Source organism: Pezoporus flaviventris, unplaced genomic scaffold, assembly GCF_033815535.1.
Source record: "Pezoporus flaviventris isolate CSIRO_AGI_PZ_B2104156 unplaced genomic scaffold, CSIRO_AGI_Pfla_v1 ptg000002l, whole genome shotgun sequence".
NCBI lineage: Eukaryota > Metazoa > Chordata > Aves > Psittaciformes > Psittacidae > Pezoporus > Pezoporus flaviventris.
Genome location: NW_026892550.1, coordinates 55,718,624 through 55,746,192, shown reverse-complemented (window position 1 = coordinate 55,746,192; position 27,569 = coordinate 55,718,624). Strand labels below are relative to the sequence as shown.

The following is a 27,569-nucleotide window of genomic DNA, read 5'->3' as shown; positions in this document are numbered from 1 at the left end:
GTAGCAGAATAATTTAAAAAACAATTTTTGTTCTTAACATAAATTATTTTGACAAACGTGTAATGAAGAACATGCTACCAGGGTTTTTGTAATTATCCAAGTGTGACTTCAGGTTTTTAGGAAGTATTAATTATGCATTTCAGTCTTCAGTTTTCATTTTGCAAGGCAGTATGAATGTTTCAGAAGGTGAAGAAAACAGTAGGGAAGTATAGCTCTACGGAATCAATAGGTTCACACTGCTGCTCGTTCAGTTAGTGGGTTACCAGTATTGGCCCTGAACAGTATTGATTGAGCTTTCTCACTGTTGCTACAGGATAGCTTTGCTTTACACCACTGAGGTACAAGTTGCGTGTTTTTAGTTCACTTGATTTTCATGCAGACTGCCTTTGGAATTGCTAGCCTCACAGACACAATTATTGGCTTTGTGCAGATGAGCTCTTGCTTTGCTGATTATCTCTGCAATTGTTTCTGTCCTGCCTCTGATAACCATGCTGTGGTATTTCTGAATATTCCTCTCTGTCCTTTTGCTTAACTTGGGAAAACCTCTTCAGGCATTGCTTGGTTAAGAAGATAGAGGAACATGTTTTAAGTGTTGGAGCTTGCTGCATTTCGCAGGAACTTTGCCAATTTAAATTAAGTGATGAGAGATAGAGATGCTGGAGGGCTATGAGGAAGGCTTAGTCCTGGTATAGTCTTGAAGTGTGCATTGCAGGCATTCCCTGAAACTATATATATGTGACAATGGCTTCATTAGGTATGGTGAACAAGTCTGACTGACACTTTCACTTAAACTGGATAAAATCCTGCTCCTGACTGAAAGATTAGTATTCAGAAATTAATCAAAGATGCTAGCTATTTTTGCAAGGAAAGGCAGTGTTTTTCTGGGGAAAAAAGGAACAAGGAGGTCCTATGGATCACAAGTACTACACCTTCATGCTTTTTTTTTCTTTTTTACTTCTATTTTCTTTTTTTTTCCCCCACTTTTTCCTCCTTTTTATTTTTTAACAGACAGTCCTTAATTCCAGTTATTCCTGACATGAGCTTTTTAGGTCTAGAGTGTTTGCTTGTATAATTCTGTCATGCCTGGTAGGGGAGACTCTGATGCTGCCTTTCCAGTACCAGTCATTTCTAGATGAGAATAGCTAGACCCAGATTAGGTCAGAGAAAGATCAGCGAAAAAACACTTCAGTCTCTGCCTCACTTCTTTGAAACCTAAACATTAGTGAATGTGTTTCAAGGCACTAGGTGGGAAACTGAAGTACATAGAGGGAGCTGAAATGCAAGTCTTGCAGAGGAAAGTGCTTGAACTGATTGTGTGGTGCTTGAGGATGGCAATGCTGGAACCTTCGCTCTCTCACTCTCTTCCCTACTCCCCACCTTTTTGCCTGGGTAATGCTGAAGTTGGTAGTGATGGACGAAAGAGCACATTGTGTTCATCTGTACTTCTGGTACTGCTGAGTTTGCCAACAGGGAGCAGACCCACTGTTTGGCTAGCTGTTACAGTTTAATTGTGGTTGACTTCTAATTACTCAATAAAGAGCATATAATGCCAGGGAAATCTGTGTTCTCAACTACTCTCGACCCATTAGCTTTCAGTGGTGTGCTGGTCTAAAGTAATGAAAGGCTTGAACTCATGCAGTGTTTCTGGACAAAAAGACAGTGGGTTTGGGACTGAGCCCAGTGGGGTGGAGGTTCTGGGTATTTAGGAGGTGAAGGGTATATGTGCTGAAATATAATTGATAGGTGGAAAAAGTGCACTTGAAAATGTATGTGGCTTTTGCATTGGAGGAGGATGGAGCAGAAAGGACTTGCCCTTCTACTGAGCGAAGCGTGATAGAAATATCATGGGGTAATCCGGGTCAGGAAGGGCCTTTCAGCAGAGAACGGTGATTCCTCCTGGTTCTCCTCTGAGCTCATAGTAGACTGCCTAATGGTATGACTGTTTTATGCAACAGTGATCTGAGTCATCACACTGGACACATCTCCAATGAGTAAAGAGAAAATTACTTTAAATTATTGGCAAATTTGAAGAGGAAAAAAAATATAATCCAGGAAGTACTATTTTTTCCAGCAAATTGACTTTTTTAAACTAAAAATTGTGTACCAGCCCAGAATGTTTCAACGCAACTGAAATCTGCTAAGAGCACCATAGTTTCTTAAAATGAAATGCCACAAAATGGAACGTTATCAGAAAAGAAATTTCTGACTGGGTAATAGGAAAAAATGTTTTAAAAAATATTGATACTTTGATTATTTTCAGGAAAACATTAACAAAAATCAGAAAAATGTCATTTGGACAAGCAGTGCTGGGGTAACAGCAAATCTGTATCTTCTATTGTTCTGTACATAATCCTGATTCTCAAGGTAGAGATGAAGGCAACTTTTCCAGGATATCCCTAATACATGCAGGTTGGTTGAGAAGTTCCAGCTGTACCTCAGTTATGTGATCCAAAGGCCTCTAATGCCTCAGGATCAAATCAGGCTCTGCCTCTGGGCAACCCAGGGTGATTCCCTTCCTCTGAGATGGTTAACTCCTTCCTCTTCAGGTGGTGTGGCTTGTAAGGACTTCAGGCTTGTAAAAGCACCTAATTTTCTTGTGTTTGGAGTGAACAAAGTTTATCTCAAAATTATTATTTTTTTTTTTTGAAGGGCTGTTGAGAAAGGGAAGAAAATTCCTAGAAGCTTCCCAGTCTAATTTCCATAAAAAGGTGTTTTGATTGTCTGCTGTCAATATGTGACTATGGTATTCAACAAGATTGCTTGCGGGTAAAGTCTCAACCTCTAAAATTAGCGGACTTCTTTGCCAAGCATTGCTGCTTCCCTCCAGCTTGTTTGGGTCCCTGTCCATCCCCCCCTTCACTTAGCTGATCTGAGACCCACATCAGTGGTTTTAATTCCTGAGGAAGAAATCATGCATAAATTCCTTAATAAAGTTCTGATGGCAAACTGTGCTCCACTTGGTCTCTCCCTACTCCTCACCCTAAAGCTTTCTACAGCCTGAAATCTACTAGCGTGCCATGCTTTGGCTTTATACACATAGATTTCTGAAACATTTGATGCTAAACTGTTCCTGGTGATCGCATCCAATTTACAAATGCTATTTCTGTTTTATTCCATAATGAGACAGGCCTGGCTGAGATCTTGCTCTGTGGGCTTGTGTATAATATGCTGCTGAATTATACTGGCTGCATCTGAACAGAATATATGCTTTGGCTATAGGCATTGTAAATTATGTGGCTGGAAAGGACACCAATGCCAGGAAGCAGCCTACCCCTTCTTGACCCTAGGATACATGCTCCCATCTTCTATCCCTGTTTCTATTACAGTCCAGTCAAAGCGTGAATGGAAAAGTGCTTAGTATTGCTTTCCTTTTATTTTCTTTTTTTCTTGGTTTTTGTTTTGTTTGTTTTTTTTGGTTGTTGTTTTTTGTTTGTTTGTTTTTGTTGTTGTGTTTTTTTTTTGTTTTGTTTTTTTTTTGGTTGCTAGGCAGTTTGGATTAGCAGAAAGTCTTGACCTTCTCTTAGTTGAAATACAGTTTTCTTTCAGTTCAGCCATTGCCTATTTGGAGTCTCTTTGTTTTGGAAGTAAAACTCTATGTAAATGTAAGGTAAGCAGTGAATGAAAGGATCTTAATGTTAGAGTTTTAGCCATCAGTTGGCTCTGTTAGGTCTGATAGATTTCCCATCACAGGCAATCTGTGTTCTTGCTTGCTCAGATCCACACTGGTGCCAAGTGCTAAACAATGACACTGTCTATCTTTCTTCACAATTTGCCAATTTTGGTTACTTTTGAAGCCCAGTGTTCTGCTTTACCCTTGTGAATCTCCCTTATAGGGAGGACAAACTGAACAAAGGAGCAATTGCTTTAGCAAAATGTTTAGGGCTGATTTCTTTGTTATTTATCTAGTTTATAGAGTGCTTACTCCTCTTACAGTAAAATAAGTCAGAGTAAAATGTAATTTGTTGCTTACTGTGAATGGCTTTTCAGCTAATCAAATGAAATACTTTATTGCAGTTCCACTTCCAGCCATGACTTTATCTTAGGAAGTTTTTACTTGCTCCTTGCTAGGGTTAAGGTGGTGTCCTTCCTACAGAAATCAGTAGGATTTTGCCAGTGAGCTCAAATGAGCTAGCATTAGAGCAATGCTTTTGAAACTCGCTTCTGCAGAGGATGAGAAATGTGGTCTTCCTTTCACAGGAAACACTCCGGGAGATACCAGAATTCTCCTTCTTCCTCCTCCCTTTCCCCCCCTCCCCTCCCCCCCCCCCCCCCCCCATTAATCTTGCATATCAAACATAGCTATATTTGGGTATTTATAGAGTCCCTTGGAAAATGCCACAAGAGACAAGCCCATACATCAGATTAATTATCTTGCCTTATAGTTGCCAGAGGTGTTTAATTTCTTCTTTGGAATTGAATGTGACTTCTACAATTAAATGTTTCTCCTCAGCTACTGAGACATCTTGCTTTTTCTAGGTGGAAGCACTGCATTAAGAAGAAAATCAGAAGAGGATTTCTGTACTTTGTATGTGCCACCATAAATAAAGGTGTTATTGCAAATTCGACAACTATTACAATTAAGGTATATGGAAATGAGACTTTTTACTGTTTTCTTAGTAACAGTGGATACTGAGTAAGATCATTGCAGAGTCTCAGTGGTACAGTCAACCCATTTCAGTCTGTCTGAATTTGATTTTCAGATGCCTGTGACTGTGTTTGCATTGTTCTCTTGTAAGCTTAGTGTGTACTTAAAAATGTGAAATATTGTAGAAGTTCACTGCTTAAGTCTGGCAAACTGCAAATGAGAGTGTTGAATACAGTTGTGCCAGTCCTGCAATAATTTATCTAAAATATTATTTTCAATCCCTTAATTTCAGTGTGAGTCAAGTAGGAGTAGGTTTACTTGAGAGAAAAAGGCACTGAGAAAGTTTAAGTTTACTTTGTGGTTACCCTGCTCCCTTGCATGATACTGCATTATTTTCTTGGACTGTATGTAACATTCTGTGGTAAAAAAATACCTTCAATTTTCCCATGGATCTTTTACTGACTGTACCTATGTAATAAGCCATTAAGGAATGTGTTTAATTTGAAGTTTACCAAGGCAGGCACATTTTAGATTGGCAAATTTCAAAATAAGTGTATTTTCTCTTTTGGCTGCTTGCTACTGATCCTCAGCTGAGGCATGAAAATAAGTGAAGTGTGTCTTATTCCTTACTCAGCTGCCCAAGACAATTATTTTTAAAAGTATGTTTGTCCTGATTGTCCTCACAATTAATTTCTGCAAGAAAGCACTCAGAATTAATTGTAGCCTTTTAAGCCACTCAAATATTTTGTCGTTCAGAAACTTTGTAGTACCCTTTAAAAAGTACACACGCTTACTGGATAAACCGTTCTGCTGAAAACCTTTCCTTTTGCAAAAACAAAGTGTTCTGCCTCTAAAAATACCTCTTGCAAGAGTTAGTGTCCAGTCTCTTTGGAGAAGAACTGGTCACCACATGAATCTTGATGATGCCAGGTTTTGATGTGAGAGCAGAGGCTTCAGCTGGCAGTCCTGTTGAAATTTCAGTGCAGCTTAAATGTTCTGTTTAGATCCTTTACAAGAAAGATCTTAACTAATTCTTGTACTTTCAGCTGGACATAGCTGGCATTTGTTTCACTTCAAAAGGCAAAATAGAAGTGTGTGTTATCTGCAGTATATAAATACTTTAGCCATCCAGAGTTTCTAGTATGAAATATTTCCTTTGTAGTACCAAGAGAGTGTTGTCTTTCAGGTGTAGCACAGTGTCCTTTTTGGATTGCCAATAGCTCTTGTGCATAGTTGTATGATGCTTCTCATTAGGGAGGACACCAAAGAACTTGCAGTCTTTCAGTTTACATTTCAGGGAGGACTGCTGGCTTGAGGTGCCACCAGAGTACCTTCACATACAGCTGAGCCCTTATGCTTTCAACAGAAAGGAGCTCAGCAGCATTATATACAAGACTGGCTGTAATCTTACCCTTCAGTGTTGTGAGTGCAATAAGAGGGATGTCCTCATTTCCATAAGGTTTGATGGGAGCTTAGCTATCTGACTTGTAATGGAGCTTCAGTGCTGAAGTAGTAGCTTGAGAATAGACTGGGTTCATTGCTCACCTAAAAGATGTCCAAAATACTCCTTTGGACAGGGACAAAACTAAGTCAAGTGCAAATTATTGGGGAAGGGGGGAGAGGAAGTGGGGGTGGAAAATATTTTTGTCGGAGATTGGTCTGTGTTCAGTTGCTCGTTGGAAGGGCTGCTTCTGCAGGGATTAAGGAAATGTTGAGTATTTACTACTTGTTATCAAAGTCAGCAGGAAAATAGTCCGCTTACTGGCTGATGCTTAACTTCAGGTTTGACAGGCACGTGGAAAGCAGCAGTTGCTACCTCTCAGCACTTCTGTTCTCTGCACGTGTGGTTTTCTCAATTATTGGTTGGATAATATGAGGGAGGAAAGGGGAAGGTGGAGGGAAACCTGTGTTTTACTGTGAGAATGTCCAGGACCTTTCATAGCTAAGCTTTGGGTCAGATGGTGACCTCTGTTAGCAGAGTATAAATAATAACAGAAGTATCTATGAGGAAAATGAGTGTGATGATTAAATCTCTTTCTTTTTCCAGCCCGTTCCTCCTTCCCCTCCTCCCCACCCCCCCAAGATCAAAGACGTTAGACTCTCGATTAAAGTGCAACAGAAGTCATTAATATCATAAAATGTGGAAAACCAGTCTTTTTCTTCTTATTACACAGGCATGTGTTGTAGGGAACTGTAAATACTTCCTGTTCTGTTATTTGGCCTGTTGCTTTTTCTATTATTTCTATGTGTGTAGCTCATTGGAAAATACCACACCTAAAAAATTAGGTGCAACATTTATTTTTCTGCATGAACATCTTTTTTGTTTGGTTGGTTGGTTGTCTTTTTTTTGGTTCTTTTGGTTTGTTAGTTTTTTTTTGTTTGTTTGTTTTGTTTGTTTTTTGTTTTTTTGTTTGTTAGGATGCAGAATGCTGTTTTTTTTGTTTGTTATGATGCAGAATGTGCTTTCTTGCTTTCTCAGTCGGTCTGTGTACTAGCTTTGCCTCATGTACCTGGGCTTTTCATACTACCTCAATTTCTGTTTATCTCTAGGTGTTTGATTATTTTTTTGCATGACTACTTAAAGTTGACTGCTTGTGTTGAAAAATGAGACAAAGTTTCTTACCTAGTAATACTCATTTCTGAGAGTGCCTACAAACCAACAAATTCTAAGATTTCTCCAATACAGAGAGGTCAGGCATTTTTCATAGATTTTACTACTGTTCAGACTCTTTCTTAATTTGCATCATTTGGTTAAATAATGTAACCTTCCTAATATTTTCCAAGCCACTTACATTTAACTAATCACTTACACTTATCTTCAGCATAAACCTCATTGATTTTATTTCTCATTGAAAACATCAGTAGTAGCAAATACGATCCTATTGGCTCCTAGTCTATTAGAAATAAAATTATATTAAATGTCTTGTGGGGTGTGAAGAGGTTAAGTCAAGGAGAGTCGTCCAAGAAAGTCATCCTGGTGTAAAACATAAATCTGATTTATATTTAAACTACATGTCACCCACCAGCCAAAAATAGCAATGATCATTAAAACTCAATTTGCTGCTAAACATTAATAGACATTTATTACATCATAACAGATCTGAAAGACAATTAAACTTAACTTTTTCCTGAATAACTTTCTTGTAAAAATGGATTATTCACCTGGCTTTTGTCATTAATGTAATTCATCAAAAATTTGTTTCATTTAGTAGTGTGTGTGTGTGCATAGAGTTGTATGTATAGGTGATCTCTTGTCATTACTCTTGTGTATAGGTGATCTCCTGTTACTGTAATTCTTTCAAGAGCAGTACATTTTAAATGGAAAAGGCAATTAACCTTGCTTATACTGCCTGTTAATTTCCTAATCAGCACAAAAAGTGAAGGAAATTACACTTTCTGAGTACAAAACAAGTAATACCTGTTACTATCCGTTTGAGAAAAGAACAGTAATCAAGAGCAGAATAAAAAGGCACTGGAGACACAGTCTGCAGACAGGAAATAGATTACAACTTTGCTGCTATTTTCAATGCAATTGCTCATTCAAGTGGTACTCTTCCCCTGTTTTATTACTGCATATAGTTATACATGCTAGTAGTGACTAGAGCTGGAGTAAGTCAAGGGCTGATGAAATCCAGCATTTTCAAAAGTACCACTTCCTGTGACAAATGCAGTTGCGACGCTGGTATTTTGGTTCATGCATTGCTTTCTGTTGGGTCGCAGCTGCTGTGGGTGCCATGAAACAAGCCATTATAGAAAGACCAGGCTTTCCACTTCATCTCAAAGGTGCTCAATTTTCTGTTGTTGTTGTCTTTAACTGCTGTTAAATATTCATGTCCAAACAGCTTTGGGACCATCTGGCCCATGGAGGAGTATGGCAAGAGGTGGGCATAAGACTTGGCAGTCCTGGGATAATGGTTGTGCTTGATCTTAAAGGTCTTTTCCAGTCTAGCTAATTCTGTGATTTTCAGTGTCTTCTCTGGCGTATGCTGCTTCTCAGGAGCAAACAACTCTGAAAGCTTGTGTACCATCTTCCGGTTCCTGACTGGTATGTGGGGAGATGTAGCCCACCCATCTGGGCTTTGGGGTCTCTTCTGATGAGCTGCAGGCAGATAAGGAATGGCCCCCACCTGATCTCCCCTACACCCTCCAGGAGGAAAACCCACCCTCAAAATCCAATGTGCTGTGATGGCAAATGGCACTAAACGCTTCTCTCCCTCTATATCTGCAGCTGCTGGACAATTTTGGGTAATGGAACTTAAGGAGATTCTTTCTTGCCAGAAAGAGAAAAGGAGGGAAAATTAGAGGTGGTATGAAGGAGACAGAGTGTGAAGGGACAAATGAGGTGGATAAATGAATATTGAAAATTATTTTAAAAGCTGCAACCAGTTCTCCTCCTCTGGTCCCAGTATCACACTTCACTTAAAGATGTAGTAGTTTGAACTCTCCTGGAATTTTATGTCGCATCCTTTTTGCTAATTTTCTCCTTGGGGTGCTGTCACTTCCTCACGCTGAAGTAAGACCCAATGCATAATGTGTGCTGTCACAGTTGCAGCCATGGTAAGACACTTTAATAAATGGGGCTGGTACAGGTGAGAGAGGTGATACCTCAAAATATAAGCTCTGCTAATGATAGCAAAGAGAAGTTAAAATTATGCTGACCCTGGTGATATGCTTGTCTGCACTTTCAATGCATGCACCACACGTTTTGTTTGTCACAGAGAATTGCCAAAGGCTCTGTGGAATGCAAATAAGCATTATGAGAGTATTGTCAAACCCAGGCTTTCAACATCATGAATCATTCACAGAAAAAATTATGAGATTTGATTAAAAGTCATGCAAATTCCAAATCAAATAAATATGTTGAGTTATGCTTATTTACCACCAGTTTACTAAGACTGAGCTGCGTATGGGTCTTCAGCATCTCTCTGTAAGGAAAAACTTACTTGAAAAGAAAGCTGAAATTTTATTATTGCAAGGAGCTGCTACATCCTGAGAGTTTTGCAATGGAATGATAAGTATTGGCAATACTGTGTGAAGCATTTGCCTATGTATTATTTTCTCTTTGTAAGGATATGCTGCAAACTAAAATGCTTGAGAAAGATGGCATATTAAATAGGTATAATTGCAGAACACTGTTATCATTGCTGTATACGAAGGTGTTTCTTCAACCCATCGTCCCATGTAAAGTCCCAAGATGTGTGAAAGCTTCAGTTCTAGTTCGGTTACCATTTTCTGCTTAAATTGCTTTAATCATGGATTGAATGGGAAAACCAACAAGCAGCCGATAGCTTCATCCCCCTCTTTGACCTTTGGAAAAGCACAAAAGCCTCCATTTCACCTACACAGGAAAAAAGAACTAACTACTATATTCAGCTGGTCTGTATTTGGGTATGCTCTTATCAAAGCCTTGATTAATCTGAAATGAATTAACTCAGTTAACACTTGAGAGTTATTTTTCAGCAAATCCTGTAGTGCATCTAAAGAGTTCTTTGTCACTTTGAATTATAGCCAGAACTAGTGGTTGATGAGACTTGGTTTGAGCTGGCAGTGGTTCCTTGCTTCCTTGGCTGCTTCTCTCAGGGGAGCTTAAGTAGCACTGCAGTGATACCTAAGAATCTAGGGTGAATGAAAACTTATTGCTGCTGTTGCTGCTTGCTTTTAAGATTTCTAAAATTACTTTTCAGACTGCTAGGTAAGATATAAAGGAGGAAAAATGGGCAGAATGGTCTTAGATTATCAAACAATATGGATGAAATGAGTGTTAATATACAGGAATACAGGGGCAGAGGTGCAAGTGCTCATTTTGAACCTTGTTTGGATATAGGGACTTAGAAATACTTTGTAGTTTTGTGCATATGGGGTGAGAGGGTAGAGGAATTTCCTTCTGAGTTCACAGCCCCAGCAGAGGATGGGAGCAGGGTCTGCAGTACAGAAATTGGACATACATGAGAGGAGGTTGAACCACAAGTTGGCAAGTCCACTCACCTTAAGAAGGCTCACTGGATCTCTCCCAGTACACTGCATCTAGCAAAATTAAAACTTGAAACGAAGAGTCAAAAGCCATGCCCACCGCTTGATATACTGAGAATTGAAAAGCCTATTTTCCTGAACTCTGTTAGAACTCTGACTTTATAAGCATTTGCAGTATAGAATAAACCTTCTCCTGGGCTAAATGCAGGCACAGATAAAAAATTTACAGACAATTCAGTTTGTGTCTCAAAACCATGTTCCTGACTTCATAAATACGCTTATGGAAAAATCTGCTCATAAATAACCATGTCCCTGTAGCAGTAACTTCAGTGAGGGGCTAGGAGTGAAAGTGCATGTGGTTCTCTTGAAATACCAGGAGTGCAGCCTGCTCCTGCCCTGCTCCCCCTGCATTACACTGTCAGTAATGTCTGCATGACCTTTTACATGGCAGGTTGTGTTGCTGCACTGTGTGTGCCACTGCAAAGTGACTGTGGAACCACATACTGAATACCTAACAGGGAAAGGATTTGAAATAGGGTGGAGGTGGAAGAGGCAAAGCTTTTCTTTAATAATGTTGGGGAAAACCAAAAACAGGAAAAAAATGATTTTGTCAACAACTCATGATCAAATGTATTGCAGCAACTATTTTGTTTAGCCATTCATAATGGGAGTAGCAATACAGCTCATTCTTTTAAAGACATCTTCTAACATTAGAGAAATTTTCTAACATTAAATTGCAGTTAATTTACACTTGCAGAGATTTCATGTTAACTTTTTCCTTTCTGGGGTTGTTTATCTTCCCCCTCTTAGAGAAATTCTGAAAATGTTGTCTGGAATAAATTGTCTCAAGTAGCAGATGCTGAGAATGGGGAATTACATCCATGGTTCCAGCTTGAGCCATCAGCTTCAAGGAGTTTAATTACTTCCGAACTTTTCCCTTGTAAATAGTGGATTTAATCAGTGTTTGTTAGAAACATCATACTTATATTCTACTTAGTAAGCAATTTCTGCCAAAGGAGGAGATAAGTTTTTTGTTAAATACAAAGTAATCCTTGCATCAATTATTTGTTTAAGCTAGTCTTACTATGTGCGTTTCCAGGGGTGGGTAGAAAACTGCTGCAACTAAAACTAGAAAAGAAAACCGGGGAATTTCTATCTGGCTTTTGCTAATGAACCCCCTTGTAAAACATTCTTGCCCTTCCTGTGGCTATGCTCTAACTTTCTAGAAAATACTAGATACCTGAAGAAGGCAGGTAGCTTTTGCCATGTGAAAATGGTAATGTCCAGCTTTGTGCAGGTGCAAATGCTGATGTTTGCAGGAAGACAGTAGTTAAATAGATTTCTGATAGGTTTGGCTTGTGCTGCTGTAAATTCTACTTTCAATTCAGCCTATCTGTTCACTCACCAGATGAACTGTTTTTTTCACCCTCCCTGTAGACTGTCAACAGATGAGCTCAGAAAATGCTCTTTGTGCTTCTTGACATCAACTGCTGAAGAACAGGCTTGGGTAGATGTTGAGTTTGTCAGTGTATCTAAAATGCTGTATTATGCACAGTGCCTTGATGAATACTTCAGTAGCTAATCTCTTCACCACAAGGCTCTAGTTTCCTTTGGCTTCCTTCTATTCTGTCAGTACTACTTTGAGTTGGATTTTTTTGGTACGGCCACCATGCAAATGTGGTTTGGGTGATACTTGGCAGCAGATCAGGTCATGAGGGTGTCAGGGCAGCCCTCTGGGCAGAAAGGTCAGTAAAGCAGAACTTTCTTTTAAATCAGTGCAGGTTGCATTGTTTTCTGGTTGGAGCCCAAACCCCTTAGGTCGAGTGTAGCCCTTAAATTTTTCACTGTGATGTTATATTTCCTTCTTGCATCAAAAAATGTAACACTCTGCACAGAACAGTTCACAAATACGTACTCTAGTTTCTCTCTTTAGCTGTACTTTACCTGGAGGTAGCCCAAAGATTAAGTGAATTCTGTTTTGAAGGCCCCTTTCTGCATCTTATAGTGCTGCTTGAGAGGGGTCATGTGACCATTAAGAAAAAGGGTTGCTCCGTTCGTTTCCTATCTAGCTGTCCCCCTGACGGTACACAGTTCATAAACACGCTGTGATTATTTGATTACATGAAATGCGAAACCACCCAGACTTCTGTAGCATTACAGAGTGTTTGGTTAATATAGTAGTGCCCCATGTTGTTAAACAACTTTGGCATTTCTCCACGCACCTTGTGGAGTTGTTAAGATTTGTGCATGAGCTTAAGCCTGCGTGGTTGAAGTCTTTGTAGAACAGGCTTAAGCGTAAGGTTGTGCCAGCCAGGGTGTGCAGGCACAACCTGACAGGCTGTATCGGTGGCTTTTTCTACTCTGTCAGGAAGGAAGGTAGGGCTGGGAATACTAGGCCAGATGTGCAGCCAGAATAAATGGTGCATAATGTGGAGCTACTCTTACTGTCTCTGTTTTGCACAGAAGCGTTGTGATTGGCTGATGCTCTTTCCAGTAGGAGAAAATGTTTGTTTAATTATGATTCTGGTGGTTACAAGACATTAGTTCCCAAAATTGGTATTTGGACTTTGCAGAGGGCAGGTAAATTCTTTTGCTCATTCAGCCCAGGCCATGAGATGATAGGGGGAAAAAAAACAAAAACAAAAACAAACAAACGTAAAAATCATTGAATCCTATCATGTAGGGATACACAGACAGATAAAAATAATTTTAAAGGCCACTATGTAAATATTTTGCTAACAATTATCCCTTCTCTGGGATAGATAGTATAATTAATTTCTGACTTCTTCAGTTTACACCCAAAAACCTTTTTACTGCAACATAATGTTATCTCTTTCAAACAGATTTAGGTTATTGAGAACTTTAAACAAATAAAAATCAGAAAACAAACCTCTCTTCCTTCACTGCCTGGCTGAGCTCCTGCTTCAGGGCAGTGTACCTAAACTTGGATGGGTTTCCCCTGTCTCTGTCTGTGTTTTTGTAGAACAAAAAGCTTCTCACTTTTAAAACTTTACAGGTGATGTTGTAGAAAAAGCATGCATAAATAATGGCCAGTGGTGTACTTTGATGTGTACTTGTAGCCTAAAAAAAAAAATTGCTGTTTAGAATGTATAATTTAAAATATTAATGAATCTTGTTCCCCTTGGAAAACAGGCTTTAAATATTATCGGTGACCATTCTGATTAGTCCCAGCTCAAACAAAGTTTTACTTTCTAGGATGTCTATAAAGAAGCCACTTGACCTCAGGCTCTTTAGTTACTCCTGTTACAGAGCTGAGAAAAACCTCTGGAAACTGCTATATTTGAATGAAAAAAATCGCAGGGATAGACTGGGGAGGAGAGTGGGAGAATAAAATCTTGGCAGTGCAAGCAGACATATTTATTGAAAAAAAAATGAAGCTTCCTTATAGACTTTGGTTCTGAAAAGTGTGGGGTTTGATTTTGCTGATTTGCAAAGATAGGAAGTAAGACAAAGGCCACTTTGTCATTCCAGAGTTTTGGAGTTATACCCACATCACAATGACATGCAGCACAGTTTTTTCGTATAGCTTTTTGGCTCAAGCTGGGTTTTGGGTAAGAATGAAAGTTGGCAAAACCGGCTTCTTTGCTCAGAGAAGAATAACTTCTGTTGATCAGAGATTTTTGGAGAGATTTTTAATTAGACCAGTGCTGTGAAGGCTGCAGAGTCTAGGGAGTTCAAAACAGATATGCAAAGTACTTTTCAATTCCTCATATTTCATCATCATTTCAAAGCCAGTAGGGAGCTAAGTCTCAAACTGATGCCGTGGTTTAACTCTGTATAGTTATTTCTTTTTCCTGCCAAGTTTGAGTCACTGTGGCCACCTAGCCCCTTCTTGAGAGATTAAAATGATGGGAGGCTGGTATACTTTCTCCAATTAAATGAGTGAATGTTTCTATTCAAGCATCTGTTCAGATTTCCTTTTGCTTTTCTATCAGTGTGTGGGATGGACAAGACCATTATTTTTAATTCCACAGTGAGTAACTGAGGAAATTGACTAGGAGTGGCTGAGTGAATCACAGACAGTCACCAGTCTATAGGGTAGCTATAGGGTAAGGGTGACTTTTGGGCTCTACTGGGTTCAAAAACTGGTCCAGACTGTGATTGAAAGCCATACTGGACTCAAAAAAAAAAAAAAAAAAGAAAAAGAGAGGCTTTTAGGCATATCATTGACAGACATACTCCCAAACCACATTACGAATTCCACTGCCTGGCATCTCAGTGTCAGCCTCAGCAGAGGCATGAGGGAAATACATAAAGGGAATGAAAGGTCTTAGCAGAAATGTGCAGTAGTGCCCAGCCACTCTGTGGAAGCATTGGCTTAACTTCTGCTCAAGTCATTCAGGATATGTAATCGATGTTTGCATAGATAGTTTTTGGCTTGTGTGTCCACCTGCAGTGCCTGTTGTGCTGGAAGTTAAAGAAAAAGTGGGATTGTCATTTTGGTGTGGATGTGTGTACTTACATTGGAAAAAGGGTTCTGTTTGAGGGGAAGGAAGAGGTAGGCCATGGAGTGCAGCTCTGCCACAAGTCAAATTTTCTCCTAAAGTACCGCGCTTCCTGTAGGTGCTCACAGTTATGGCCTAGACCGAGTGGAAAAACAACCTCTTGTTGGCAGTCTGTTCACTTACCAGTGGGATGACAAGTGTGCTTTTTCAGGAGCTTGCATTTACTCTTTACACTGCCACCCCTCTCTCTGTATACAAAGGGTTTGGTTGGAAAAGAAGTGGCTGGGGTGGAAACTTACTTGTGTTTGAGATCAACACAAAGCTTAGGCACCAGTTAAACCTATTTCAGCACTGGAATTTACGTTGACTTGTGATTTATAGACACACAAACATTTTCAGGAGAGTTGCAGCCTCTTTTAGAAGTCTCATGATTGCGCACGATGCAGTAGCTATGGACTTGGTTTTACTAATCAGCTTTTGAGCCTGGGGACTCTCAACTTGTGTGCATCATTGTTCTGCTGTCTTAAGCCCTGTTTTGAGAGAGGGAGAACCTCAGTGGTGCGCAGACTGTCTCTCTGCACAGTGACAAGTTTTAATCCCTCTTATAGGTAGGAATATGCCTACGTCTGTAGGAGTAGCATGGGGGAGGAAGACATGTTTGCCTTTACAGCTGCTGGCAGCAAAGAAATGCAGCAATACTTGATTGAAAACTAGTATCATATTGTTTTACTAACCGCATTTTTTTTTTCCTTTCTTTTTTGTAGGTCTCAGACTCTGGATACTGGCTGTGGGATTTTTTTTTTATTCTGGGGGGGGGGATTTATTTTTTTTTTTCTTCCTTTTTGGATGTGAATTGAAGGCCAACAGTTGAAGTGTTGGAAGCAAGTGCAGGAGGACATTCACCTTGTTTTATTTGAACCCTTGTTTGCTGCTATACTTTCAAGCCCTCCTTCACAGTCATGTGGTCATCACAGCTGCTGTTCTTCACAATGCTCTTAACACCGTTATCCCATGGTGAGTGAGAAATGATGTAAATTTGTCTCTGGGAAGGGAAGAGAATATAAAAAATAGTAATGATTTTTTGCCTGTCTCTTTTATCTAATGGTGTAGCTTTTTTCTAGGATGTTGATTTCTCTCGCTGCTTCTATACCAGGTCTTTGAATTCCCAGGCTACATTATTATCAGTTACATCCTGAAACAATGGACTGGTCACACAACAAAAATTTCTGTTACCAAGTGTAGCTGCTGTGTTAAGGCAGACTTTCTTCCTCATGCTCAGACCTATTCTGTTGGCTGTGTGTCACTGAGATTGTCTCTCCTGGCCTCTACATCGAAATGGATTTCCCTTTTGTGAGTGCCATTCAGTAAGGGGCTGCCTACCCCCTTTAGCCACAGTTCCAGCGTGGGATCTTACTATCACATTAGACTCTGATTTCAAGCACTGGAGTGAATTTTTCCATGCCCTGCGGAAAGACAGAATCCCAAAATCTCGGTGACCTTGAGCTGAGAAGAACCAAACCCAGTAGAGTTGCCTTAGCCTGGCACGCTGTGTAACCGATCAGCAATGCGGAGTCATTAGATGTAGCCCCATGCTGCACTGCTAGGCTGCAGTCCCAGAGACTCTACCACCATTGCTGATGGGCTTGGCCTTGGCCAGCAGCCAGTCCATCTTGGAACCGATGGCATTGGCTCTGTCAGACATAGGGGAAGCTTCCAGCAGCTTCTCACAGAAGCGTCCCCTGTAGCACCCTCTGTTCCTCCCAGCCAATACCAAAACCTTGCCGCTCAAACCTAGTCCAGAGCTCTAGGAGAAAAGTTAAAGAATAAAAAAAAAAAGTGGTGATCTTAGTAGCCAGGAAAATGTTAAATGAAATTAGATGTGTTTATTTTTTGGAGTAAGATTTTGAGGCCCAGCGTGGTGGGATTTTTATATGGGAAATGTAGGCCCCAGAAGTAAGTTGTCAGGTTTCATAAGTGATGAAGGGTTCAGGAGATCCTATGTACAGAGTGATGGTTGCTCAATGTTCAGAGTATAGGTTTGGAAAATCCAGCTGCCTGATTTTTCTGATGCTTAAATGTAAGGTGAGCTTCACCAAGAATCTTTTAATTACAGGTCAGTGGGAGCATGTTTATAAATAACATGACTCCTTGTACATAGGCTGTGGGCCCCTGCTTTTAAAATATTCATCAGATTTTTTCTGCTTTACATGCACTGTGTATCTTCTAAGGCATACTAAAGCAATATTTTACAGCAAAGGAGGACGTTAAAAAATTAGATACACGTAATTAGTTGAATGTATCTATAGAGTACAACCTATCTGCTTGTATCATTTAACACCTTTGGGCACAAAGGTTATCTGTACTATTATTCTTCAAGTAAAATTCCTTGGCGACTTGAAAATAAGAATTAATGTTTAAACTGAGCCAAACAATTGGGGTGGAATGAAAAAGCTATTAGGAAAGGTGCTCTCCATTCTTCTTCAGGAAAGGATGATGGCAAATGTTTTGTAAATCTTTATAATTAAACAATATCAACAGTTAAAGCAATTAACAATTTAACTATGCCTCTGGCAGTTCTGTTTTAATTTCACAATGCTGCTGTAGCTGGAAGAGCCTGCCTGATAGTTGCAGTAAATGAAAATGTCACAAGTATCCTAGGAGTTGTATTATGCTACAGATGAGCAAACACTAGAGCTGCAGAAACTAGGTGCCTGGAAATATTTCTACCCTGTATGTTCTTCTGCAAAGTAAATCTACAAGGTAGCTGTTGTGGTGGTTGTAGCAGTAAGTAGTGGTAAATCTGACCACCAGACGTATAACCAATGCATGTGTTATCTGATCCTGTAAATTGCTAATCATAGTGTGGTAGAAGATCACCTTTGGACGGTGGAGAGTAAGGGTCTTTGGTCAGAGCCAAAGGTCTTGGTTTGATTCTCCCTGTTTTGATCTCAAGATTGGCCAGGATGCAACTATTATCTCAAAATCTTGGCCTGTTACCTTTCTGGGGGGAAGTAGGTACTGAGCATGTATCTTGTTTGAGGGTGATATGTTCTTGACACTAAATGAAGGGATTTAGCTGTGTGATGTTTGATGAGTATGGTTCCTACCAGCTACCACTGGACAGTTAAACCCATCCAATCTCCCATGGAGACTGAAGGACATGCGCATAAAAATCAAAATTGAATCAAAGGTCAGAATAAATAGTCTAATGGGGCTTCCAAGGCTTTGAAATCAGAGATTGAATATATGATGGCTTTCAGGTGCTCTTCCTTGCTGCCCCTCTTCCTGCAAGTTCCACAGAAGGTTGCATAAAGTGAATTTTAAGCTGATATCAATGCAGAGGTTCCTGCTATTCTGAAGACAGTATATGTGTGTTTAAACACATGCCGCATCCTCACCTTGCACACAAAAGTAGTCCAGTTAAGCCCTATTTTTGTTTTCCCCTTCTAATAATCCTCCTTCACTGTAGTGATTGCCAGAGTTGATACAATACTTGTACAGACTGACATTAGTGCGTCTTATTCCCTTTTTGAGTTTCCTGATACAGTCGCTTCATCTGTAGTGGTAGCTACATTATAGACAGATTTTTAGGCCAGTGATCTCATAAATTTGCTGTGTTTTTTTGTTTGTCTGTTTGTGTTTTTTTGTTTGTTTGGTTTTTTTTGTTTTTGTAGTTTTGCTTGTTCTTTCGTTGTGTGTTTTTTTTGTTGTTTTGTTTTTTTTAAGCTATCTGATTTCTTGGGGTATATTCTATATCTTAGGTTGCGATGACAGGTATGGAGTCAAAGACTGATCTGCAAGATGAAAAGTAATCTTTCAGGATACTGCCCTGGTACAATGTCATCTTGTTGATAAGCTGTAGAAATAATGAAAGGGGAAAAAGTCACAAATCCTTGCAATTTCTTGGTGATGATGTTAATCTGCTGTACTCCAGATGCACAAGCAGTGTACTCTCTGGTTTTGCTTGGACTGCTCTGAATCATAGCTCACAAAAACCCCTGAAACCACATGAAAATACTTGAAGTAACAGCAGATTCAGGTAGTGGATGGTTTATTTACTGTTGCCTTTCAATTAAATGGAAAATAGCTTACAGCTTGCATAGAAAATATGACTTGAACCAGTGGGGAAGCCCTCAGAAAGCTATCCCTTCTTCTACGTTCTGGCAAAGCCCGTAAATCCATCTGCTGGAAAAATGTAAACCTATTATACAAAATTTTAGAATTAATCATAGAATCATACCATCAACTTGGTTGGAAAAGACCTTTAAGATCATCAAGTCCAACCTTTGTCCCAGGACTACTGAATCCACCACTAAACCAGGTCACTAAAGGAGTCATCTACATGTTTGTTTTGAACACTTCCAGTGACTGTAACTACTTTCCTGGGAAGCCTGATCTAATTTTTAATCACCTATCAGTGAATAAATTTTTCCCAATATCCAGTCTAAACTTTCCCTGGTGCAGCTTAAGGCCCTTGCCTCTTGTCCTGTCACTTACTTGGGAGAACAGACCAGCCACTTTCTCAATCTTCCTTTCAGGTAGTTGTAGAAAATTATAAGATCCCTTGTCCAGACTAAACAACCCCAGTTTCCTCAGCTGCTCCTCATCAGACTTGTGCTCCAGACCCTTCACCAGCTTCATTGTCCTCTGCACCTGCTCCAGCAACAAAATGTCTCTCTTGTAGTGAGGGGCCCAGAACTCAACATAGGATTTGAGGTGCAGCCTCACCGGTGCGGTACACTGGGCTGATCGCTGCCCTTGCTCTGCTGGTCACACAATTTATGATACAGGCCAGGATGCCATTGGCCGTCAGTCAGCACCCCGAGGTCCTTTTCTGTTGAGCAGCTTTCCAGCCATTCTTCCCCAAGCCTGTTGATCCCTTCATCCAGATCATCAAGAAAGATATTAAACAACACTGGCTGTAACACAGAGCCCTGAAGGAAACCTCTACTGACTGGTCACCAACTAGATGTGATACCATTTACCACCACTCTTTGGGCTTGGCCATCCAGCCAATTTTTAACCCTATCCAGACCATGAGCAGCCAGTTTATCTGGGAGAATGCGGTGGGAGAGAATGTCAGATGCTTCACTAAAGTCCAGATAGACTGTGTCTACAACCTTTCCCTCATCAACCAGGTGGGTCACCTTGTCATAGAAAGAGATCAGATTAGTCAAGATAGAAAGCAACAATACCAGGGAATTAAAAAAATAAAACTCACAATCAAAACATCAACAGGAACAAACCCAAAGGTTTTGGCATCCTTGGCCTACGGGCCTACGAACAGGGCTTTTGCACTGCTACTTCCTTTTTGCTCCTGTTTGGAAGTTTTTCCCAAAGCGTCTGAAGGAAAGTGTTCCTTGGCTTGGGCTCCCCCATGTACACCTGAGAAACCTGATCCTCTCTGCCTGTAATGGGTGGATTTCCCGGAGGCATTTTCTGGAATGAGCAGCTGTTCTCATCTTCCTCAGTCTTCCTCCCCTTGACCCCAAACCAAGCAGATTTCTTGTTACCCACAAATGAATACTGTCAAAGTTCACCCGAAATGAGACTGACATGACAGGCAGTAGCTCAGTTTGTGAGCCTGGAGAGACATACACCTGCTCTGTCTGTCACATTACTGTCATGCTCGTATGTGTCTGAGAGTTGAGATTTAAAACTCACAGACTGCTGGACAAAAATAATAATAGGAATAAGAGGCTTCAAAAATACATGCTGTTAAGAGGAGCGTAGGAAGGATACCATAGTGATCACTGTGGGGTGAGGTTTTGCATGTCTCCAAGTAACCAATTTTAAGCTTTGGAAGAGAGCTGAAACCCTGTTGTATGCAAAGATCTTTATCATCCTATCAGATCAGTTTATCACTTTTTGTTTGAAGCTTATTTTTTTTAATATTCCATTGTATGCATAATTTCATGACAGGCAGCAAAGAATTATTTTGTTGTTGTTACTCTAATGTTTTAGCAGTCTAATCCAAAAATGGACAACCACTTACTACTCAGAGCAGTAATCCAAATTGCCCAGTTTCTGTTGGAGATGATTACAAATGCAATAAAATCAACAGAGACAGTGATCTATCTGTTTTATCTGATCCTAAGCTCTCAGCCTGTAGTTGTGTTGTGAGAGTGAGCTCTCATCGTCCTGGTTCCCACTTGGGCAAAGTGTCATGTCAGTTACTGAGATTGGTTCCTCCTTGGTATTGTTTCTGCTTGGCATTATTTTCCATCTATTTTAACCCTATATCTGATAATTGATTGCAGACTGTGCCCTCCTGATGATCTATGGGGTTAGTTTGTCATTGCTATGATTACTTAGGTTTCTTAATCTTTTTCTGGATATACAATGTGATTTTTTTTTTTTGGGCTACGATCACGTGCCCAAAGCTAAGCAAGAGTGAAGCCAGAACAAGGTGGGAAATAGAACTAAAACCTGGCTGAACAGGACAAACAGTAGGTATCTGACATTAGGGTAGGTTTGTTATTACAGCTAGTACAGGCTAGATGAAAGATATCTGATCCTAGAGAAGTTGCAGGTGTAGTAAAGGTTTCTTAAATAACTTTGGACACAGAGCTAAGTTTAAGCTACAGTAGGTTGAGTTCATACAAAGCCTGACAAGTCCTGGAGCCTAGTATTATTATGAAGCTTAAGGCCTCCTACTGATGCTTGACAGCACCAAACTGTCAGGGCTACAGCTGCTGCTGGCCTAAATCAGAACTTCCAGAACCCAAGCTGACTCCAAGAATTTATGCAGCATAGCTGTGAAGTGACCTTCCTGCATTTAGGGACAGATGCTGTCTTGTCTCTCTGTATGAGAATTAGTTCAAGATGAGGCTGAACTACTTTATCATTTGCAGAGTAGAAAATGAAATTTGAAGTCCTTTCAAGTCATTGCAGCTGCAAGGAAGAGAGCCTCGTCTGCTGTCCTGTTCTCACCCTCTGCTCTTCTGCACCATCTTCCTGATATTTCTGGGAGACAACTGTGGTGAGGGAGGGCTGTGTCTTTGTTAAAAGGTAGTGCTCGAAGGTCAAGCTGATTTCTCTAGACATTAGCAGCTCCAGGTTCTGAGCCAGTTTCTGTGGGAACAGTGGAAATATTTGTTACTGAACAGTGCTGGTAGTTGCCTGGTGATAATGATTCTGTTAAAGCAAGCAGCATTATCTTTACAGGCGGGAATATATGATGTGAGCAAGCTGGTCCTCAGTGACAGAGTGCTGCTTAATGTGAGCTGAACATTTGCCTCACTACTATTTTAATACTGTGGAAATGCTGTCACTGCTTAAAATACATACTGTGTTTCTTTTATACTTGTACAAGTGTTATGTTAGCTAGTGAATGGTGGATGATTGTCTTTTACTACAATACTCTTTATAAAGTCACAATGAAATACAAGAAACGTGTTTTATTAGTTGTGAAATAGGCAAGCTGACTTCCAGGCTTCTGCCTAACTTCATTGTTTTATAAGATTAATCATCCTTGAAATATTTATATTTGCTATTCTTGGCAATTTGTATTACCTGCACCTGTGCCACCTTTTCTGTAGTGGAACTACTGAATGAGGAAGGCTTTTCTGTGATAAAAGAGGGTAGCTGTACTGGGTATATACTACAGTGCTTTCATTACTAGCAATGTACTAAAATCAGGAGTACTAAGTTCCCCATCTGATGACTGACCAATCTATAAGCTGATAGAGGGTGAAATTCAACCTTGCAAAGACTCTATACACCATTAAATTCTCACTTAAGCCATTAAGCAGTGCAGAGGTCTGTGTGGGGACCCACTTCTTGAATGTCTAAATTTCACACTAATTAAGGAAGGAGATTTTAAGGAGATTTTCTGGTAATGGTGTTGCTTTTCTGTTGTTGGTTTGCATTTATTTTTTTTTTTTTTCTTTCAGTATTTGGCTAGTGTGTCTGCTCATAGCACCTTCCTGCATTATGGAGGGAAACAAGATCATCTACTGTTTTTATTTGCCATTTGTACCAAAGCACGCTTTCCTTGGAGCATGGAACCCTTTGCTCTGAGCACAGCTGTAGTTGAAATGAAGATGGAGCTAAAAGATTTGAACTATAGAAGGTAGCTAGAAGGTGACTAGGGCCCAAATAATTGCATGGAAGTTATTCTTTCCTGTAGGCTTCTTAACATGTATGACATACAGTGGCAGGTATCCGGATTTTTTTCTGAGCTACAGCAGTAGAAAATGTGCTTGCTCTCACAGCAATAGGAATGGGGAGTTGTGTTACCCTGCAGGCTTATAACCCTCAGTGCTTGTTTCATTTGTAACCAGTTTCCTGAAAAGACAGTTTATGTTCTCTGACCAATTCTGTATGCTCTGATTCTTTTTTTCTCTTTTTTTTTTTAAATTTTTCTTTCTTTGGTGGCATTAATTAATTCATGAGACCTGACAGCATGTGAATTACAGTGTAGTAATTCACGCCCAGTACATCCAGGCACAAAGATGAAGGCCAAATTGGCTTCTCTGCAGCTAGGTGTGAATTATTACCCATAATTTAATTCCCATTATATTTTACTGTGGTTCTAAAAATGTTTTTGTTAGTGAACTTGTTTCAGAAAAGTTACTTTTTTGAAAAACAGAATGGAAAAGTACAACACAAATCTTGTCACGAAGAGGGATAAATCGCCATGGGAGATAAGGAGTTTTGCTCAATACAAAAATCTTGCATTTGTGCAGTTATTAACCCTAGGTAATGAATGGGTATTGTAGTGCAGACATGCTGTCTGATAAACTGACCGAGCTCTAACTATTCATTTCGTATCAGCTACCAAGCACTTGCTAGGTAGAATGACTAGGTTTATTTGTTCCTGACCTAGTCTTGATTTGATCTGGAAACATTAGCTCCCAAGCAGTCTTGTGAGACATCTAATATTTTTCCAGGTCAGGTTATACAGATGCGGATGTCAAGCATTCTTTTTGAAGCCGGTGTGTTTGTTTTCAGTCCTAGTGAGTGCTGGGTGAATAGAGAAGGTAGGTTGTCTGTGGCAGTGTGGAAGAGCACCAGAGGAACCAAGCTAGTGTACCTGCTTTGCTGGCATGTTGGGAAAAATAAGCTAACCTGGAAAGTGTCCTAGGTGGTACTGGAGAGGAAAAACAAAAGGGTCATGAATGCCTTAAATCTTTCTCAGTATTTCTTTGTCTTTATACAAACCTCTAATACTCTTTTGGTGAAGACAAAAGGCAAAGCTCATCCACTTAAAGTTGCTTAAGGGTTAACAGGATAGAGCCTTCTTCCCAGTGATTTGTTTTTAAAGACATGTATGAGGAGCAGCTGTATGCTTGGCATGTTGTTCATTGACATGCCAGGATTTCTGGGGCACTGCTTCTTCCTCTTGGGATTGAGGATGATGTCGAGTTTATTCATCCAAACCAATCCTGGTGTGTCTCTCCTGCAGTAGTCCCTGGCTAGCAAACACAGTTAGCTGGTCCTATCCCCCAACTAGTCCTTGTTATAGCTAAGTGCAGAACAAGTAAGTAGCAGTTATTAAAAGTGGGCTTTTCCAAGGTACTTACTATCTAAATAAGCTTTACTCATGTGCTTATCAGCTTCTAACTGATCACTGTGTTGATGGGGCCAGGGCTATTTCACTTTTGGTGGATACTTGGGGTTATAGAATATTATAGCCGCCCAAGCGAAAAACATGATAATTTTCCATATAAGCGGTAAGTGTCTGTGAAACAATTTCTATAGTTTGGCTTTAGATGTAGATGTTTTTAAAAAAACAAGCAAACAAATGGAAAACAAACAGAAACAACCCTGCCTGACTTTCTGAATAAACACATCAAAATAATCTTTTAATAAATCCTTTTGGAGTTAATACCAAGCAACGAGGACTGGAAAACATAGCGGGACAAAGCTGACTAATATGGGTACAGGTGTCCCTTAGCCAATACCCAGAGCTACCACAGAGCACCAGGAATATTTTCACGTTTGCAGCTATCTCTGCATGTGAGAAGATAGCTTGTACCTTGTCTTCTTGGACATGCAGGATACTCCAAAGGGACTGGTGTGGAGCAAGGTGAGGTTGAATGATTCTGGTGCAGTAGAGAAGTGGAAGTGAGCAGCTTCCTTTTCCTCATCCCAGTGAAAAGGGGAGATGATTGCCTACCCATTCCCTGTTTGTTTTCACATATTGTGTTATTACCTGAGTGGGAAAATGAAGCTCTATTTGGCTGATTATTAATCTCATCTAACACTTTGTAATGCTAAGCATTTAGATAAAGCTTCCATGGGATGAAGCTGACAGACAGATACCAGGGGTTGGAGAGAGCCTTCTGTTCTGGGCTGTGTAATGTGGTTTGATAAATGAGGCTGTGCATCTTTTTGCCAGTCCTTGGAGCAGTGCAGGACCTGAAGACAGCTTCACAGGCAAAGTAGCTGTGTACTGTTACAGCAGAACCACCCTTTCCAGCAATGCAGATGGGAAGCCATGGCCAGGTTTCAAAAGCACAAAAGCTGTATGTGCCCATTCTTCCAATGCAGCTACTGCATTTCTTTTCTGGATGTGGAAATACCCACAAATGGGATGTCACTTCTATTTCTTTTCTTAATAAGTTTAGCTAAGATTAAACCATTGGAGCAGGGGGGGGGGGGCGGGGTGGGGGTGAGGGACACCAAACTACTTCTGAGGGTTCTCTCATTTTCTCATCCATTTAATTTGGGCATGTTGAAGTACTTTAAGTTAAAATGACAAAAGAGTGAGATTGAGGGAGTGAATTAAGGCCACTTTCAATCTCGCACTACCTCCTCCAGGTAGCTGCTAAGCTGCTTCCAGAATAATTGGGCAAATCTGCTGTCTTCCTCTGTTAGGAAGAGCACCCTTTGCCCTGCAAGAACAGAAAGCAGAAGCTCTTTATTGCAAATGAAGTTGCTGATACCCTAAAAGAAATCTCTAACATCCATTTTATGAACTCCACAGTCATGTTAAATGAATGCTGGAGCCATCTGATGTTTATTACCGCATGGCATATTCACTGATGTTCACTTGGTTCCTTTAGTGATCGTGATTTCTTGACTTGGTTGTTTGGTAATGTGGTTTTAGTTGAATTTGGAAGAGATTTCCTGCTGCTCAGTAAGGAACTCATCTGCGAAAGATGCTCAGGGAAAGGAAGAAATTAAAAGCATGTCAAAGAGTTCAGAAGCTTTTTCCCACTTTGAATTTCCCCGATTCTAGGAGATTGTTTGATGTTGGGCAGCCCTACGCTGAATATCCCTCCCAGTGCCTAGCAGGAATATCTCTGTTCTCTCATGAATCCACTCAAAGCTGTGGGATGCTCAATGGGTTTTTAGCCAGCACCACACAGATGCTGCAATCTGCTTGCCACAGAGTGTAGGTCTGGACTGGTGGGGTTTTAGTTACTTTGCAGTATTGAATGCATACTTTAAACTCAAGGAATCATAATTAGAGGAACATCTACTTTTATATATCTACTTGTGCTTTTCTGTGTTGGGCTGTTTTCTGCAGTGCCTGTTAGGTTTGAGTGTCTTGTTATTCATCTTGAGGTGTGAGTTTCATGTAGGATTCATGGATGCTAAAAATCCTCCCCAGACAGTCTGTAAGTTACAGTAGGCAGAGGAAGAGCCTGGAAAGATGCAATTTGTGTATCATCACTCCCTCCTATGCTGTAATCTGTAGAAACTGAGATACCTGATGGATTTTAATAGCTCAGTCAAATTGTCAGTTGTTCTTAAATCTCCAGAACATGGAGCCATAAATAAATTGCATTTTAATACTGAGTTTTTAGGGTATGATCCAAATCCCATGGCAAGTCAGTGGTTCCGTATAAATGCATTTTGAATCTGTTCTGCTCAGCCCAGAGGGGTTATTTTGGGGAAAGCTGGACTGTAATGTGGAAGTGATTGTAGCTTGGGCTTGTCTTTGTATAACCTTCTCTCAGATTTTAGTGCTTACAGTGAGTTGACCAGATTGTGGGCTGCTCCCCTGCCCCAAGACCTGCGGGGTTGTGCTCGGTCCTTATTCCATTATTCTCTTGAGACACTGTTCTTCTTCAAGCTTTTCTAGGAACAATTAGCAGTCACCAACACTGCTGATTTAAATGAGGGCTATTTTTTTCCTTCTTCCTGTCTGCAGCTCTTGTTGCTGAAGATCTGTCTCCAGTTTTTAATTTGCACTGTTTTGTTTCTGTTACTGAAATGCTGGAGGCTGCAGTAAGGGTTGATTTAGTATCAAAAGAGCAGACGACAAAACCAAAACTTGCTTTTGTATGTCAGTCTTGTGTAATACCTCTCATTCTTGAGGGATGAAGGGGAAAATGCGCATGTCAGTTTATAAGCAAGGTAGTTAAACTAGCTGTGCTAGTTGTGTTGAATTGGAGTGGGGCTGGGAGTTTAGCTCCACAGTTCAAGCTGTGGATCAATTAACCTGCATGGCAGTGTCTCTGCAGGCAGGGAGCACCATAGTGGTGCTTCACAAAGCCAGGGGCTAGTAGTAACCAGCTGCTGCTTGCCATGTATGTCTCAAAATACATTATCTCCCTTCCCCTAACATGTCTGCTCCTTGGCTGGAAGAGAGC

At 40.3% G+C, this 27,569-nt stretch overlaps 1 protein-coding gene across 21 annotated transcripts in view; it reads left to right on the top strand.

Annotated features, from left to right (window-relative positions):
* ADGRL3 (adhesion G protein-coupled receptor L3) overlaps positions 1-27,569 on the top strand; it is a 522,648-nt gene that overhangs the window by 160,535 nt on the left and 334,544 nt on the right. For all 21 annotated transcript variants that reach the window (XR_009747735.1, XR_009747736.1, XM_061479312.1 and 18 more), the window contains one exon: positions 15,786-16,035. Coding sequence is in view for 19 of the 21 variants with exons in the window: in XM_061479312.1 (XP_061335296.1) it covers positions 15,981-16,035 (55 nt within the window). In the remaining 2 variants the exon portion in view is untranslated. The remainder of the gene's footprint in view (positions 1-15,785; positions 16,036-27,569) is intronic.